General features: G+C 46.3%; 1 protein-coding gene across 1 annotated transcript in view; it reads right to left on the bottom strand.

Moving 5' to 3' along the window:
* The window catches only part of LOC127602816 (neurogenic locus notch homolog protein 1-like), a 43,577-nt gene that overhangs the window by 18,461 nt on the left and 7,426 nt on the right, over positions 1-17,690 (bottom strand). Inside the window, exons 3-17 of the mRNA XM_052069173.1 lie at positions 13,601-13,863; positions 13,156-13,494; positions 10,386-10,508; positions 9,401-9,634; positions 8,680-8,835; positions 8,313-8,498; positions 7,800-7,913; positions 5,159-5,272; positions 4,756-4,989; positions 4,578-4,688; positions 3,263-3,455; positions 2,780-2,925; positions 2,492-2,605; positions 879-998; positions 356-508 (exon numbers count right to left, since the gene is read on the bottom strand). Of these exons, the coding sequence (XP_051925133.1) occupies positions 356-508; positions 879-998; positions 2,492-2,605; positions 2,780-2,925; positions 3,263-3,455; positions 4,578-4,688; positions 4,756-4,989; positions 5,159-5,272; positions 7,800-7,913; positions 8,313-8,498; positions 8,680-8,835; positions 9,401-9,634; positions 10,386-10,508; positions 13,156-13,494; positions 13,601-13,863 (2,600 nt within the window). The remainder of the gene's footprint in view (positions 1-355; positions 509-878; positions 999-2,491; positions 2,606-2,779; positions 2,926-3,262; positions 3,456-4,577; positions 4,689-4,755; positions 4,990-5,158; positions 5,273-7,799; positions 7,914-8,312; positions 8,499-8,679; positions 8,836-9,400; positions 9,635-10,385; positions 10,509-13,155; positions 13,495-13,600; positions 13,864-17,690) is intronic.

Below are 17,690 nucleotides of genomic sequence, written 5' to 3'. Positions count from 1 at the left end.
TGAGGACCACACCAGTAGCCCGCCAGTGCTAGGATTGTGATTTGCTCGTAGAAATTATGATTTAAAAATGCAAACATGGGCAGTATTATAGATTCTATAGCTACCTATTTAGCTATCTAACTAGCTAGCTACAGTATACATCTAGCTAGCTAATGTTCTAATATTATTAAATGTAATTTGTACAAATGTTATTTCAGACGTGTATCAATTTAGTAGCCCTTCACACAATCAGGACACATGAAGTAGCTCTCACTCTCAAAAAGTTTGGTGACCCCTGATATAGGCAATAATAAACATTTATAAGAGGCGAGGGTTCCTAACCCCTGCCGGCAACTAGAAAGGTTAAAAGTCTTACTTGGCTTGCAGTCGTCAATGTCTGTTTCACAATTGCGTCCAGTGAAGCCGGGCTTGCAACCGCAGCGGTAACTTCCCAGGGTGTTCTGGCATGTGGCTCCATTGCGGCAGGGATTCTTCACGCACTCCTTAATGTCCACCTCACACGTTTGCCCTGAAAAAAGAGACCATGACTTACAGTTGCTGAATGAAGTCACAAAGGTTTACCATACTTAATGCAAAAAGTCCAACATTTTATTCATTTTGTTCAAAATAATAATTATTGGGGATGGGTATATAAGTATAAAAATTTGTTGTTAATATTCAAGTGTGATCATCAGGAAAAACTCCATGATAAGTAAACATCTAGATTCATCTTGATGGTTCGTGCTCATTCACCACTACCTGATGCTTCAGCAACTTCTGACAATGTGCGTCCATGTAGATTGAATGTGGGGAAATGTGTTTGTAAAAAAGACCTTCGTATTGTGGATTATGTGGAAACAATACTTGAAATGATTTCGATTTTTTTCCCCAGTGCTTACCTTGCCATCCTTCTGGGCAGACGCAAGAGAAGCTCTGATAGTCTTCCGACTCCTGACACACTCCTCCGTGTTTGCAGGGTTTGCCACTACATGGGGCCATTACGCTTTCACAGTTCTCTCCTGTAACACAAAAACATAAGAATTAAAGCTGGACGCTGTAGTACACTTGCTTTGCATTGCAGTACAATTGCTACCTAGTAGGAGTTTGCCAAAGCGCCTGCCTTGGAATATGATTGCTTCAAACCAATATGGCCGACTTCTAATACTTACATTTATTTCACTTACATTCCATAGGCTGAGTGAGTTTTTGGACGACGCTTTAAGTCGCTTTATTGATTTTTTTTTTTTTAAATAACTTGGTGATGATGAGGGCGGCCCGGTAGTCCAGTGGTTAGCACGTCAGCTTCACAGTGCAGAGGTACCGGGTTCGATTCTAGCTCCGGCCTCCCTGTGTGGAGTTTGCATGTTCTCCCCGGGCCTGCGTGGGTTTTCTCCGGGTGCTCCGGTTTCCTCCCACATTCCAAAAACATGCGTGGCAGGCTGATTGAACACTCTAAATTGTCCCTAGGTGTGAGTGTGAGCGCGGATGGTTATTCGTCTCTGTGTGCTCTGCGATTGGCTGGCAACCGATTCAGGGTGTCCCCCGCCTACTGCCTGAAGACAGCTGGGATAGGCTCCAGCACCCCCCGCGACCCTAGTGAGGATCAAGCGGCTCAGAAGATGAATGAATGAAAAAAACTTGGTGATGAACGCATTCACACACTAGCTGCTACGGCCACCACTTACCTCCATTTTAATTTCACATGGAAACTAGCTCATGGTTAGCCAGCCAACAGCTAGCCGCTAATCTGAGCTCACGACAGCCAATTCTACACTCTTATTTGTTGGCTCACAGTAAACACGTGGTGGACGATTTAGAAAAATAATCTAATTGCGATTTTTTATTTCATTCACTTAAGTGGTCAGTCGATAAACACTATTATCCAATCAGTAACATGTGTCTAGCAAATATGCTGAGTGGCCACAAACTCTGGGAAATCACCGTAGCTGGTGAGCAAAAACGTCAACCAAAAGGTATACTTAATTTACTCCTGAGTTCATGACTCCTTAACGATGTCACGAACTCAGGAGATAACCCGGCAAAAGAGGACGATCTTTCAATCAGTGCTATCGCAGGATTTTCTCCGGGTTCCGTCACTATTAAGAGGCCCAGTGGAGACGTTTCCCTATCTGTTTCCACAAGGCGCGTCTCCAACAGGAAGCGAGGCTACGGCTTCCGGCCATTGTGAGGACATTTGCTGCTGCTGTGAGACGGGAAAGCGGGCAAACAGGAAATGTGCGGAGCGCCCTGTTCCCACCCGAGAAAACGAACACTTTTTGGTTCTGTGTGGATTTTTCCAAAAAGATGATTTACATTGAAATAGGATATGACATGAAAAATATTTTGCAGGGATACTCAGGAGGGCAGAGGGGCGGGAAAGGAAAGTCTTGCTGCTGAATTTGGAACGGCAAGCTTGTTGAATTTGTGGCGTGTTTTTCCTTCCCGAATGGCCGATAATTCAAGGAAGACAAACTGCAGAGTAATGCCGATGCGGTGAATAATATTTTCGTACCCGAGTAAGGAAGGACGCAGTTGCACTTGTAGCCCGCCACGTCGTCGATGCACGTCCCCTGGTTGAGGCACGGGTTGGAGGCACATTCGTTGATGTTGGTTTGACAGTTTGGGCCTGTGGTTGGAAGACACAGAGATGAAAAAAGTTGACTTTTGAAAACTATTGTCTGAAAAATGCAGATTGTTTTTTTTTAGCTGTGACTTGATGAAACAGAACAACAAAGAGATTTCCAAACTATTTTTACTCCGTTAAAGAAAGAAGACAGAATGGACGTAGGAGCCAACTGACCAGTGAAGCCAATGCGACAGGTGCACACGTAGCCGCTGGTCATATCTTTGCACGTGCCGCCGTTCATGCACGGGTTGGACTCGCACTCGTTGTTGTTGATTTCGCAGTTTTTGCCACTCCAGCCGGCGTCGCACTGGCATTTGTAGCTGCAATGGAAGGCAGCAACGGGCTTTGTGATAATTCGGCCCAAATGTAGAGCACAAATACTCGAAATAAAATATAATGGAGAGCTGACTTTTTGATTGCATGTTGGCATAATAAAATTATATTTATTATATTCTGTATACCAATATAGGACATCTTGCTCAGATTTATTTTTTTTGTTGAGATTACATTTAAATTTTTAGGAATTCCTCCTAAATGCTGCTGTATTGCCTTAGGTATGTCGATTACTTCTCAACACCGATTGATGAGTGTAATTTGGCGGCATGGTGATGAAGTGCTGCCTTCCCAGATGAAAATAAAGATTACGGGGCCTCTCACCTGTTGAGCTTGTCCTCGCAGTGCCCGTGGACGCAGGGGTTGCTGAGACACTCGTTGACCTGCGAGAAGCAGTTGTCATCGTGGTAGCCCTCGGGACACATGCAGGTGAAGCGGTTGATGCCGTCGATACACGTGCCGCCGTTGTGGCACGGGTTGAGGGCGCACTCGTCTATGTTGATGTTACACATGGCACCTGGAACAGAGAAAGGAGATGGGTGTTTCCCACCCGCCAGCGCATTGTTTGTAGCAGATATATATTATAAATAAGAAGTTGATGCAAATTAGAGCAGGAAAAATTTTTCAAGGTTTGTGTGGTAGCATCTGAAATTTTTTTTATCATGAAGCAAATATTTTTCATTTGATTTTACAATACAAATAGGACGAGTCAATGAAAATCGGAAATTTGATTTTTGTGAGAAAAAAAAAAGTTGGAAGATGTTCTTTGATGACCATTTCGGGCCATCGGCGCCATTTTGCAGTTTCGTCTCCTTTTGTCGGCGACTTGAAGCGCCGCCGCCATTCACGACACAAGAGAAGGCCATTTGGCTTTAATTCCAGGACAGCCTTTCCAAGCTTTTAAAAGCTCAACTTTCAGGAATCTTTCACTGAATCTTTTCTTCTGCTCCAATCCCCAGTGACGCTGCCCACAACGGTGTGTGTGTGTGTTTGTGTGCGTCCTCTTTGTAGGCAGCTTGCGTGTCCGAACAGCGGCGGGTTGGGGACAGGGTGGAGCGAGAAATCGACACCAGTCCGGCCTCGGAGGAGCGTGCTGGCTCGCCCACCAACTGTCGGCCTCCTCCCGTGACAATTGAACTTCGCAAAAACTGCATCAGGTTGTGCCAACTGGTCACCTGAGACTCCAACAGCCCAATCTTAAATCGGCTCTTCGGTCCGGTCTCAAGTCGCATAGAGGCCAAAATCAAGCAATGATGTATGATCTCACTGTACGTCATATATTTCAAATGCAACATGTTTTGACGGGGATTTCTCATGATCAGTTGGGCCCGAATGAAAAATGTCACACTGTACCTGTAAATTTCCATCCAGTCATTTTCTATATTGCTTATGCTCAGAGGCGGAACAAACCCTGGATTGGTCACTAATGACTCGCAGGGCACATAGACACAGAGCCATTCAATTTCACACCAATGGACAATTTTGAGTTTTCAATTAACCTAAAATGGTTGTTTTTGGAAACTGGGGAGAAGCCACAGAGTACCCTGAGAAAAGCCGAGTGAACACAGGACCTCACAACTGTGAGGCGGAGGTGTTGCGCTAATACGACACCTCTCCTTTAAATGCACACGTTTCTTACCAGTGTATCCGGGCTTGCAGGCACACTCGTAGCCGTTGATCTTGTCAATGCAGGTCCCATAGTCACACGGGTTGCTCTTGCAGTCATCAATGTTGATTTCACAGTTGATTCCTGCCCCAAAAAAACCCACATCCAGTCATCCTAAAAAAAAAGAAAACAATTCCATACTCCTTCCTACCGGCGGTTCCCGTAGGGCAGTTGCAGATGTACGCGTTTTCCCGGTCTTGGCAGACTCCGCCGTTCCTGCACGGCTGGCTGAGACACTCATTGATGTTGGTCTCGCACAGCCGCCCCGTGTAACCTGGGTGGCAAAGGCAGGTGAAGGAGGCCAGGCCGTCCTCGCAGGAGCCGTAGTGGCACGGGTCCGAGTGGCACTCGTCCATGTCTGTCTCGCAGTGCTGCCCGGTGTAGCCTGACCAGAAGGATGGATTTTAACACAGTGGTACCCCAATAGATTAGTTCAGTACGTTCCACTATAGTGAGCGCTAGCTAGCTAGCTAGCTATATGGACGGACGGATGTACAGATAGACAGAGCGAGCTAGCTACATACAGCTAGCTCAATACTCTCAAGACACTATACCTTCTGTGCACTCGCACGTGTACTTGTTGGGCCCGTCTGTACACTTGGCGCCATTGTCGCACGGTGTGCTGGCACACTCGTCAATGTCAATCTGGCAAAGGTGCCCGGTGAAGCCTGGAGCAACAACAACAGGTTGTGTGGATGTGAAGGAATGCGAATGTGGAATACAAGTGGTGGGCAAAGCATGAGCAGTGGTAATGAAATGTTTTTTCAGTGTAAACAATGAAATAAATGACGGCATTAAAGTGTGGCAGAGAGTGGAATTACACCCAGTACGAACGGGAAGCAGAATGAAATTAAGTTAAAAACTGTACCAAAAAAAAAAATACAAAATTCAAAATCGCGGGATCACAAAGTGTGATAGAGGGGGGAATTCTGTATTGTGATTGAGGAGTAAGGAATAAGTGATTTTAAACACAGCCCGCGTTCTTGGTGAACGTCCTACCGGCGCTTGAAAACACTCAAGATGTAAATAGAATGAGGAGGAAACGAGTGCGTATCAAGAGAGCCGCACAGACTGAGCGAATGACACGATTCAATGGCTCTCAGCAGGGGTTTCCATGGCTATGGCGTGTACAGAAATGAAAAGAGGGGTCCCGCATCTCGGGCCTGAGGGGGAATTTACATTTCAAGCATGGCCCACCCCCCTTTTTAAGCCTCCCTTTCCTGCTTCTGCAATAACGGTCCATGCATGCTCCCGCCAAAACACTTTCACTGCCACCACTACCTCACGTAACCCTGGTACTAAGCCTCGGTGTGTTGGCGCTTTATCACATCTAACGCTTTCTTTCCCTTTTTTATTCAACTGAAGAAATTCTGCTTGCGCCACCCCACCCCCCCCACCCCTCACCTCCCCAGGCTTCCTCTGATCCTTGTTGAAAAATAAAAGAATGAAGTAAGGGGAGGGGGAAAAAAAAATCATTTCCACCTCAATAAACGTGTTTGGCAAGTTTGAAGAAGCTTCCAATCCCCCTTTTTTCCTCTTTTTCTTTGTTGGTCTCTTTTCCAGTTTGAGTAGCTACATTGCTTCACTGAACAAAACATGAAAAAGTCCCAATAGTGATACTCTCCAGTAACGGTTCTCAATCTGGGGTAACAAATCATGTGCATACTAACATAAGCGTACCAGCACATAATAAAACAAACTTAATGGACCAATTATTTCTTTTTACCTTAGCTTTGGCCCAATTAAAAGCGCTGACCTGAGTGAAAATCACCATAAAGAAAAACCTACCGGTATTTAAATACTCTACAGGCATGTCTTATAGCATTTATGCTACTTATTTTTAAGGCCTTTGAACATACTTATATCATTACATAAAAAACAAAACACAACACAAAAATATTGTAGTGTATAGTGTAGGTATCCCTCTGCGTTTAAACGCATCCCCTTTTTCGAAACTAACAAACTTAGCATCTCACAATATACATCAATAATCTTGCCTAAAGATGTCAATTATAAAATGAACCCGCAACTGTCGCTTTCTGTAATCCGAAAAAGGAGGAAGACGGCAAATCATTTTCAACAAACAATTGCTGAAATACTTCCCATTTTGTTCTTCTTCTTTCAACAGTTCACTTTCATTAAGGACATAAGCACAACACCATCTAGCGGTCTGAAGTGGAATTACAGAGCACCCAATAGGCAGGAGAGTTAGACCAGAATAGCTACTAACTGTACACACAAAAAAAGTGAATATTTAGAAACGTATCTATTAATTTTCAGAGGAAGGGACAATAGGATGAATCTAGTGAAAAAAATGTTTTGGGACAATTGTGCACACATTCTTCAAACTGGGAATGAAGTTGCGTTCAGAATTAACCAATCAGATTCAAACTCGTGTTAAACTGCACTTCTCAAGCACTTCAAGAAATAAATGACAAAACTACACACACATATAAGCCTTCAGACGACCCAAAAGATTTTTTTTTCAAATTGTAGCCTTTGTAATTTGAAAAAAAACAAAAAAACATTCTCCTATATTGCCATCTTGATTTGAATTTCACGAGTTGTCCATCCCTCATGATAACTGCTCATAAATCAAATACTCATATGTGTAAAAATAATTGATTTTCGAAAGGAAATTCAGTGGGCTACATCTTTCTTGTTATTGATCAAATTCTATAAACATTACCCATCTATAACCATCTAAAACTAAATTTAATTAAAAATCCCCAGAAGTCATGCCCAACCATGCACGAGAGGAATTTCTGTGAAAAAATGAGCACATGGACACACAATCAAGTCATTTTCACATGTATCCAGTCAGCCATCGAACTGACTTTGGAGTTAAAGGATAAAAGGGGAGGGGAAAAAAACTTGTATAGAAAGTTGAAACTTCTCCAAGCTTTCCCCCCCCCATAGATTTTTCTCTTCCTCCTCCTACGTTGCCGCTTTGGTTCAAGCTAGCAGGGCCGGCGTAAGCCTGCCTCAGGGCTTGGGATTAATGCGCGTTCACAGAGCTGTTTGTGTCGACGCCGGGCGCTCTGTTTGTCTTTGAGAGGGAGGGGAAGGAGCGCGAGCGAGCGAGAGAGAGAGATCGACCTCTGCGCCCTCTGGCCTGCCGCGCTCCGCGCTCATCCTATTTGCGTTTCTCGCCCCCCTCCCCGGTTCGGCCCCGCTCCCCCTCGCCGGCCTCACCTGTGGGGCACTGGCAGTGGAAGGCGTTGGTCTTGTCGATACACTTGCCGCCGTTCACGCAGGGGCTGTGGGCGCACTCGTCCGTATCGATCTCGCAGAACTCCCCCTCGTAGCCTGGCCAATTAGCGAGGGAGGGGATGGGGGTGGGGGGGGGGCATTTGTTAGTTTGACAGAAAGTGAGTGAGTGAGCGAGAGAGAGAGGCACATTCAGGGAAGCTTCTTCACTACGCCATGTCCCACTTGACAAACGCAAGCCCAAAATCTTCCTTGGCTTCTTGGTGAGGTGACAAGATGGAATAATGGACAAATGTATTGGGACATTACACAGAAAGGTGAACAACGTTACTCTTGGCTGTTAATCAGGATACGTGCACTCTTTCTATGCAATTGTACTCGAAATGACAATGCCTGAAATGGGGATTTCGTATGATAGTAACCGACGATAATAGACTGATTACAAATCGAGTCCCAATACCTTCGTCCGTAGCAGATGTCATCATCAAAGACACAAACCTGGCATGCAGATGCAGTGGAAGTCTCCAATCTGGTCCAGGCAGGTGGCCCCGTTCCTGCACGGGCTGGACGAGCACTCGTTGATGTCCAACTCGCAGCGTGGTCCCACGTAGCCCCGCTGGCACTTGCACTGGAACGAGCCCTTGGTGTTGATGCACTTGCCGGCGTGCTCACATGGGTTGGGACCTGGTGAAAAGGAGCACATTTGACACTTGGTGAAAAAAAATGAAGAGTCCGCATTTCGAGGGGTGGGGGGAAAAAAAATGTCTACAATTTCAACAAAGTGAGGTTGTAAATGTGGGTCAGCAGAGAAGTCAAGTAGCGCTCTTTCACCAGTTTTATTTCTCCATTCGGTTCGTTATTTTACCCAGTGAGCACTCATTGACGTCTTGATCGCAGGATGCCCCCAGGTAGCCCGTAGGGCAGGTACACAAGTGATTCCCGTTGACGGGATTGGTGTCGCAGTTGGAGCCCTTCTGACAAGGGTTGCTGATGCAGGCGTCATCCAGTTGGCACAGCAGACCTGCGGCCAAACACGCACTCTTTGAAAAATCGATCCACACGTAGTGTATTTAATATACAGTATATAGAACAGAACTTGTTTGCATATTTAAATTCAAGTATATTTACAGTCAGAGGTGGGAAGCTTAGTCAATGATTGAAATCTGTTACTTTACATGAGTCAAGGAAAAGTAGTCGTCCAAATGGTGATGAGCAAGTCGCGATACCAAGTATCAAGGATGCCGATGCCAGCCACCGATACTTAAGCCCAAAAATTTGGGGGGGGGTTTGAAGTAGATGTAGAGTCCACTTCAAAAATGTACCTAGATCCAGATGCTTTTTTTTTCTGCAACCACTTTGCCAAATAAAATGGAGTAAATACAACACAACATTTTTTCCCATTGTTCTTGACGTTGGAAATTGAGAAAATTCAAGAGTCCGATCATTTTCCGCCCATAATGAAAATCGTGTGATCGGCCCCGATTTCTGACACTTCTTCTTTGGTACATGCATCCTCCTCCGCAGCGCTTCACCAACCCACCGCCCCCCGCCACCCTGCCTCCTTGGCGCAGGTATTCCGGACAAACCTGTGCGGCCGTGGGGACACTCGCATACGAAAGAGGCCACGCGGTCGTGGCAGGTGGAGCCCTGGTAGCAGGCGGCGCTGGCGCAATCGTCAATGTTCTCGCCGCAGTCGTCGCCCGCCCAGCCGTTGACGCACACGCACTGGAAGCCGCCGTAGGTGTTGTGGCACGTGCCGCCGTTTTGGCAGGCGTTGGGCATCAGCTGGCACTCGTCCACGTCGTCCGTGCACAGTTGACCTGTCAAGAGGGGACAAATGAGCTTGATGACCCACTCGGCGTTCAACTTGATTCCGTTGTTATGAATAAAAACAAAATAGTTTTACTAATAGTAAAAAAAAAAAAAAAAAAGGTTAGTCCGGAGCGCAGGTCCAAACATACATTGTAATTTTCTTGAACTTCTTCAAAAAATAAAATTAGAAAATGGACATGAATTATTACATATTTAAATCAAACCATTTATTTGTTACATTAACTTAAACATTATGGCTAAAAAATGGTTTATTTTAATATAAGTATTTATGCATTTATAGATTGGGTTATTTTTGGGACGGGGGGTGAAATATAAAATATTAGTAAAATGAACAATGAAAAAAAATTAAATATATTTTACTAAATAATTGGTTGATAAAAAATGACAAAATGAATTAGAGTAATAATTTTTAAAATTTGCATGAATTATTGAAATTATTTGCTGCACATACAGAGCATTTTTTCTCAAAAACTGGCACTTTAAGATATATTAATTCATTTAAATCATGAGTAAATGTGTGAATTAATAAAAACAAATAATAAAAAAAGTATATGAGTAAAATAGAAAATTTGAAATACAGTTTACATGATTCCATATTCAATTCACAAGTTTTATATATGCATCTTCACCTTTTTAAAAATTCACGAATAACCGTCTTTTTTGTTGGTTTTTTTGTTGTTTTTTTTTTAATCCAAACTGGCCCATTGAGCACCAAATTTGAGCTCCAGCCTGACTAACCTGTGAACTCGGGCCGACACCGGCAGTTGTAGGTGTTGACACTGTCGACGCAGGTGCCGCCGTTCTGGCACTCGTGACCCGGGCAGTCGTCAATGTTCTGGTCGCAGTTTTTCCCCGTGAAGCCTGCCAACGGCCAAATGTGATGTGATTTTTTCCACCGCTCAAACTGCCTCAACACCTCAGACTGTTGTCAGTTATTCTTCTAATCCCTTGGCGGGGTATTCACGGTAATGAAAGTGCAGCGACATGTGGCCAACTGCTTCTTTCCTCTTTCCTCCATCTGTGCGATTGAGGTCTGCGGCACCTTTGCCGCGCCTCAACATTCACTCAACGGTTCATGAGAACGAATGGGAATGAACTCCAACTGAAGATAACCTTAAACACGCCGTTTTTATGATCAGCAGACATGCAAGAAGCACTGCAGTTTCTGGCACACAGTTTGAAATTGAACACTGCGCTTGAATATCGTCAAACAAAAGTGTGCTCCTATCATGATTCAATTCAAATGTACGGCATTGAACACAAATTGAACCAAAATACATGTTTAAAAAAATGTGGACGTTGTATCGGTCTGTCGTGGTGAAGAAGGAGCTAAGCCAAAAGGCGAAGCTCTCAATTTACCGGTCGATCTACGTTGCAACCCTCATCTATGGTCACGAGCTATGGGTCGTGACCGAAAGAACGAGATCCCGGATACAAGCGGCCGAAATGAGTTTTCTCCGCAGGGTGTCCGGGCTCTCCCTTAGAGATAAGGTGAGAAGCTCGGTCATCCGGGAGGGGCTCAGAGTCGAGCCGCTTCTCCTCCATATCGAGAGGAGCCAGATGAGGTGGCTTGGGCATCTGATTCGGATGCCTCCTGAGCGCCTCCCCGGTGAGGTGTTCCGGTCATGCCCCACCGGGAGGAGACCCCGAGGAAGACCCAGGACACGCTGGAGAGACTATGTCACCCAGCTTGCCTGGGAACGACTCGGGATCCCCCGGGGAGAGCTGGACGAAGTAGCTAGGGAGAGGGAAGTCTGGGCTTCCCTGCTAAAGCTGTTGCCCCCGCGACCCGGCCCCGGATAAGCGGTAGATGATGGATGGATGGATGGATGTTTAAAAAGAAACGCTTCTTAAATGGTATTAGACTTTAAAGTGAACTACAACAGAACTGTACTTAACTGGATTAGGGAAAAAAAAAAGAGGAAAGGTAAGTGCCAAGTGAATCAAGTCGATCGTTAGTTTGGCAACAAGCGTCGGAACAAGTCAAATTCCAGTAAAGGTGTGTGTGTGTGTGTGTGTGTGTGTGTGTTTGGCGTCGACAAGCTGGCGCGGAGGCACCATTGGCTACGGTCTGTCTGGGCTATGTGCAAAGGATGTTGTCCCTGTGACCATTTCCTTTCCGATAAGCCCAGATGCCTTCCTGCTTTCGCCCCGTTCACACACTGAACCGCTGCACACGTGGAAAAAGGACATCGCCCCCGACCAAGTCACTAGTTCAGGGGTGCCCATGAGGTAGATCCTGATCTACCGGTAGATCTAAGACAGGTCCCAAGTAGATCCGAGTAGTGTCGAGAAGAAAAAAAAACAAACAACCATTTGTGTGTCTTTGTACATGTTAGTAATATATTTTTTTGTGTTAATATACACTGCACACTAATCAGTCTCATTTTCACCCCCAAAAAAATATTTAAAAAATAAAATAAAACAGGGCGGCCCGGTAGTCCAGTGGTTAGCACGTCGGCTTCACAGTGCAGAGGTACCGGGTTCGATTCCAGCTCCGGCCTCCCTGTGTGGAGTTTGCATGTTCTTCCCCGGGCCTGCGTGGGTTTTCTCCGGGTGCTCCGGTTTCCTCCCACATTCCAAAAATATGCGTGGCAGGCTGATTGAACACTCTAAATTGTCCCTAGGTGTGAGTGTGAGCGTGGATGGTTGTTCGTCTCTGTGTGCCCTGCGATTGGCTGGCAACCGATTCAGGGTGTCCTCCGCCTACTGCCCGGAGACGGCTGGGATAGGCTCCAGCACCCCCCGCGACCCTAGTGAGGATCAAGCGGCTCGGAAGATGAATGTATGAATGAATGTATATATACAGGTATGTGTAGGGCGGCCCGGTAGTCCAGTGGTTAGCATGTGGGCTTCACAGTGCAGAGGTACCGGGTTCGATTCCAGCTCCGGCCTCCCTCTGTGGAGTTTGCATGATCTCCCCGGGCCTGCGTGGGTTTTCTCCGGGTGCTCCGGTTTCCTCCCACATTCCAAAAAAATGTGTGGCAGGCTGATTGAACACTCTGAGTTGTCCCTAGGTGTGAGTGTGAGCGTGGATGGTTGTTCGTCTCTGTGGGCCCTGCGATTGGCTGGCAACCGATTCAGGGTGTCCCCCGCCTACTGCCCGAAGACAGCTGGGATAGGCTCCAGCAACCCCCGCGACCCTAGTGAGGATCAAGCGGTACGGAAGATGAGATGAATGAATGAATGAATGAATGAATAAATAAAATAAAGCAGGTAAATCTTAAATTTGTGTGTGTGTGTGTGCGCGCGCCGGTAAGAGTAGATCCCGTGAGGTTAGTTGATCAAAAAGTAGATCTTCGATCCAAAAAGTTTGGGCACCCCTGCACTAGTTAAAACAAGTCGTTCCTCAACCCGTCGTCTAATCCAGACTAACATGACCCAGATGGCCAATTAAAAACAGAAATGACCCATTTCCCGCTCCCCAGATGTTTTCCCGCGTCCGGTGGCGATAGGCGTGTACATTCAATTTGGTGATGAGCACTGAAAACGATGGTGAGGTTCCTACCTGGCACACAGGTGCATTCATAGTTGGTGTCACCCTTCTGGACGCAGGTGCCTCCATTTTGGCACGGCGAGGGGCTGCAGGGCAGGTAGCGTTTCTCGCAGTGCTCGCCGGCGTACTCGGCCGGGCAGCGGCAGCGGTAGCCGCCGACCATGTTGACGCACGTGCCGCCGTTCTTGCACGGCGGCAGCTTGGCGTCGCACTCGTTGACGTCCTGCTTGCAGCTCTTGCCCGAGAAGAAGGGCGTGCAGGCGCAGATGTAGTGCGACTCCATGGCCGAGCAGCGGCCTTCGTTGGCGCAGGGGTTGGACGCGCAGGGGTCGGGGTGTTGGCACTGGTTACCTAGGAAGACGCATACCGTCCATCTCAAACGAAACTACGGACAAATAACGGCATTCCATTCCGTTTCTACCGCAAATAACGACGGCAAAGTCTGTTTCCCCGCTACCTGACCATCCAGGCGGGCAGCGGCACTTGAACGCCTGCGGGCCGTCCGGCTGGCAGGTGCCCCCGTTGCGGCACGGCGCGCCGAGGCAGGCGTTGCCGATGAGCGTCTGGCAGCGGCGGTCGGTGAAGCCCGGCTTGCAGGCGCAGCTGAAGTCCACCGCGTCGGCCTCGGTCACCGCGCTGCAGGTGGCGCCGTTCAAGCAGGTCCCGGCGGCGCACGGGTCGCGAAACTGGCACCTGTTTCCGGTGAATCCGTCCCAACACCTGAGGAAAAGAACGCCGTTCAGTCCAAATGTTTTTGGGTTTCTTTTTTTTTTTTAATCAAAGAATTTCAACGTTGAAAGCTTCAAAAAAGGGAAAGGTTTTGTGCGGGAGAAAAAAAAAAAACACCACTTTTAAAAATGGTTTTTGTCGTAGTATCATTTCAGTATCGACATGCCGACGTAGTCTGAAAGTCAAAATGTTAGTATCGTGACAACATTACAACCACAAGCTTTTTTTTTTCTTTTTGTTTAAGAGCAAGGATAAGGAAGTAGATGCTCTCTTTTCCCGACAAAGCGGTTGGCGCGGTGCCTTTTTGCCCGTTCCTGTGTGTCAACGGGACCTCGCCTAAGGAAAACGAGGCAGCCACTTCTTCGAAGCAGCCTTCGGGTTGTTTGTAAATGGCCTCCTTGCATGCAATCTTGTGGGGCTGAATGATTTAGAAAAAAATATATATTTTGCACAATATTGCGATGGCGATCTAACATGAGATCATTTTCTCCTCTTCTGATTTTTTTTTAAACATAAACTATAAATCAGGCGGCCCGGTAGTCCAGTGGTTAGCACGTCGGCTTCTCAGTGCAGAGGTACCGGGTTCGATTCCAGCTCCGGCCTCCCTGTGTGGAGTTTGCATGTTCTCCCCGGGCCTGCGTGGGTTTTCTCCAGGTGCTCCGGTTTCCTCCCACATTCCAAAAACATGCATGGCAGGCTGATTGAACACTCTAAATTGTCCCTACCAACAGGCCAAACTGAAGCAGAGTCCCCCCCCCCCCCCCTGTGTCCTAAAATGAAGCCTGTGCGATTTGAAAATTGCATTTTCCCGCACCGTGATGTCAATTGAAATTTGATTAATTGTTCAGCCCCCGTCAATGGGAATTCCTGAAGCAAGTCAAGGGAAGACATGACTTGAAGTTCTATGTGTGTGTGTGTGTGTGGGGGGGGGGGTCAACCTTTTACCACAGGGCGACACATCTCTGAGAAACGGGGCCTTTATTCGGGACCTCCTTATTTCCGTCATGGCCCGCTGTGAACAATGCGCTGTTGGGCAGTAAAAGGCAAGAGGAGAACAAAACTCGTGTGATGTTTCTCACAGGTTGCGTTCTGCGTCGTAAAATCGCCGGCCAATAAGTTCCCACAGAGCGGGAGAAAAGCAAACTTTTTCAAATGACAATGAGTGCAGCTGAGGGACGTCCCGTGAGAGAATACGCAACAATGAGGCAAACAACAACAAACGTTTGATGACATACGTGTACAGATACACAGTAGCTGTGAATCCAAAGAACCAGAGGGGTCAACAGCCTACGATTGCCGACGGGGATGGATACCTCGCAGCGCATCACAGCAATTTTGTTTTTTTTGGGGGGGGGGGGGGGTTGATTGCTCCGACGTCAGGCAAATTCCCTTCCACAAAGCTAGTTGACTTTCAAGGTGTTCTAATTTTAAAACAAAAGTTCCCGTTGAAAATAGTGATTCACTGCATGTTAGCCTATTTGTGGATCTTTTTTTTTCACGGGAGGGGGGGGGCTTGTGGGGGTTCCATTTGGTATCATCTTGTGTCATATAGGTGCCAACGAAAAAGGTTGAAGTGAGTTCAGGGGCTTAATTTAGAGAAATAGTCCTTTGCGACACTTGGCTTTTTTTGGGGGGCGGGGGGGGGGGGGCAAGGAACTGAGAGAAGGAGCTTCATTTAAACAAATTAGTGCTTTAGTGCCATCTTGTAGCATCTACGAGGCGAGGAGCAATTTTGAGGCGACATATTGTGGCAGTAGAGTTTCAAGAAACTACATTCAAGTGAGTTGAGGAGCTTCACTCGGACAAACGCGGTGCTTTGTTGCCATGTTGTGGCATTGGCGCGTCAAGGAACAATGTTGAAGTAACTTGAGGAGCGTTCTTCAGAAAACTAGAGCGTCACACGTCTATGTTAAAGTGGGTTGAGGAGTTTCATTTAGACAAACATAGTGCTCGCTGCCATTTTGTGGCATTTCGGAGGAAAGCAAGTTTTAGGACGTCTTGTGGCAATTGGGTGCCACCAAAGTTTATGCGAAAGTGAGCGGAGGAACTTTATTTCGACAAATGTAATGCTTCATTTAGACCAGTAGATCTTAAACTTGTTGGAGGGACTGAACCTCCCAAGTTTCACACACACATTCACCAAAAACGTCATAATTATTACAAATAAAATGTAATTTTTTTTTCCAAAACAAGTAGATAAGAAGCAAAAAAGTGGAATGACAGGAGTTTGCATTAAACGTGTTTTGTAAATGATCCGATTGGCCTTCTCCACAAAATAGCAGCACCACTGTTACATCAAATGCCAGACCACAGACAGACAGTCTATGCGCCCTGAAAAGGATGCCAGTACTCCATCCAAAAACATTCCCAAGGGGTCCGATGTGTGTGAGGGGGTGGGGGGGGGGGGCTGAGTGGCGGACCCCTCTTTTAGGCACGGATGAGTGTTTGGACAGTGGCCCTCTCAGGGGGATTACCCAGCCTTGGGATTGTGGCAAGAATAAAAAAAACATCACATGCTAGGCTGACGGCTGTGTAAACACTGGACTGAGTGGCCAGCGGCAAGCCAAGCAAGGCTACGCATTTTGGGTCAAAAATAACAACAACAAAAAAAACTTAAAGACCTCAATCAGAAGCATGTCGGGTAAAAGCCACATTTTTTTTCAATGAATTTATGAGCTCATTCCATTGGTGTGCAGCATAACAGCTGAATGCTGCTTCACCGTGTTTGCCTTTTTTACTTGCAGACCTCCCAGCCCGACTTGGATTTATATTCCATTCGCATTTTCTGTAGACTGGCGAACAGAAATGAATATAGACGTTGCGGTCATTGTGAACCTTCAACCGAGTGCTACATTAACACACACGGAGCATCAGAAAGACAACAACAACGTCGATAACAACAATACAAACATATTATTTTCTTCGCCTCTGTGGGAAAAAAAAACAGCTATGACTGCAGCTTTGTAGGGGAGCTTCTCTGCCCCTTCTTCTCGATGTAAATGATGTCGCCTCTGAAATATGAAAGAAGAAATACGATAAACAGTAGCGGCGGCTCACGCTACGTCTGATTGTGTTGCGCTTTTTGAACTTCTTAAACGTGTTGAGCCACAAATTCTTGCACATTAACAGCTGCTCTCAGGAGAGAAAGTGTGCATGTGTGGGGTTTTTTTTCGGGGGTGGGCGATGAGTGTGAGTGGGAGGGGGGCGGGGGGTTCCTCTTTAGGACCCAGCGGTTGTGAGGCGCCGCACGAGTGTGCGAGAAAAAGCCAGCAAGGAGCAGGTGCGCATGTTAATGAGGAAGACGGCAGCTGCTGCCCCGGCATATTCAAAAGCTTCCTCACCACCACCACCACCTCCCATATTCCCACCACTCTTCCTGCCTGTGACACCCCCATACCGCCATTTGTCCCCAAGTCAGGCCCAAGGTTGGTTGTTATAGCCACTGTGCTGACATATATATACATATATATATATACATACATATATATACATATACATATATATACATATATATATATATACACACACATATATATATATACATATACATATATATACACACACATACACGCAGAACCCTCAAGCTTCCTGGCCTCTGGTAGAGGACCCGAGCTGAATGAGGGACGGACACCACCCGAGGGGTGAGATGAGGATTTTTTATATATAAACTAATAAAAACTAAAATTTGTTCTTGATTTTACTGCTTGGTGCTTTCTACTGCCTTTATTACCGATTCGTCTTTCTGTTTATTGTGTATGTTAAATCGCTCCAAGTACAGCACTTTCTGTTGCCTTGACTTGACTAATAAAAACTAAAAT

The sequence above is a fragment of the Hippocampus zosterae genome, chromosome 6, assembly GCF_025434085.1.
Source record: "Hippocampus zosterae strain Florida chromosome 6, ASM2543408v3, whole genome shotgun sequence".
Taxonomy (NCBI): Eukaryota; Metazoa; Chordata; class Actinopteri; order Syngnathiformes; family Syngnathidae; genus Hippocampus; species Hippocampus zosterae.
The sequence above is the reverse complement of the archived record's forward strand: the minus strand, read 5'-3'. Positions and strand labels throughout refer to the sequence as shown.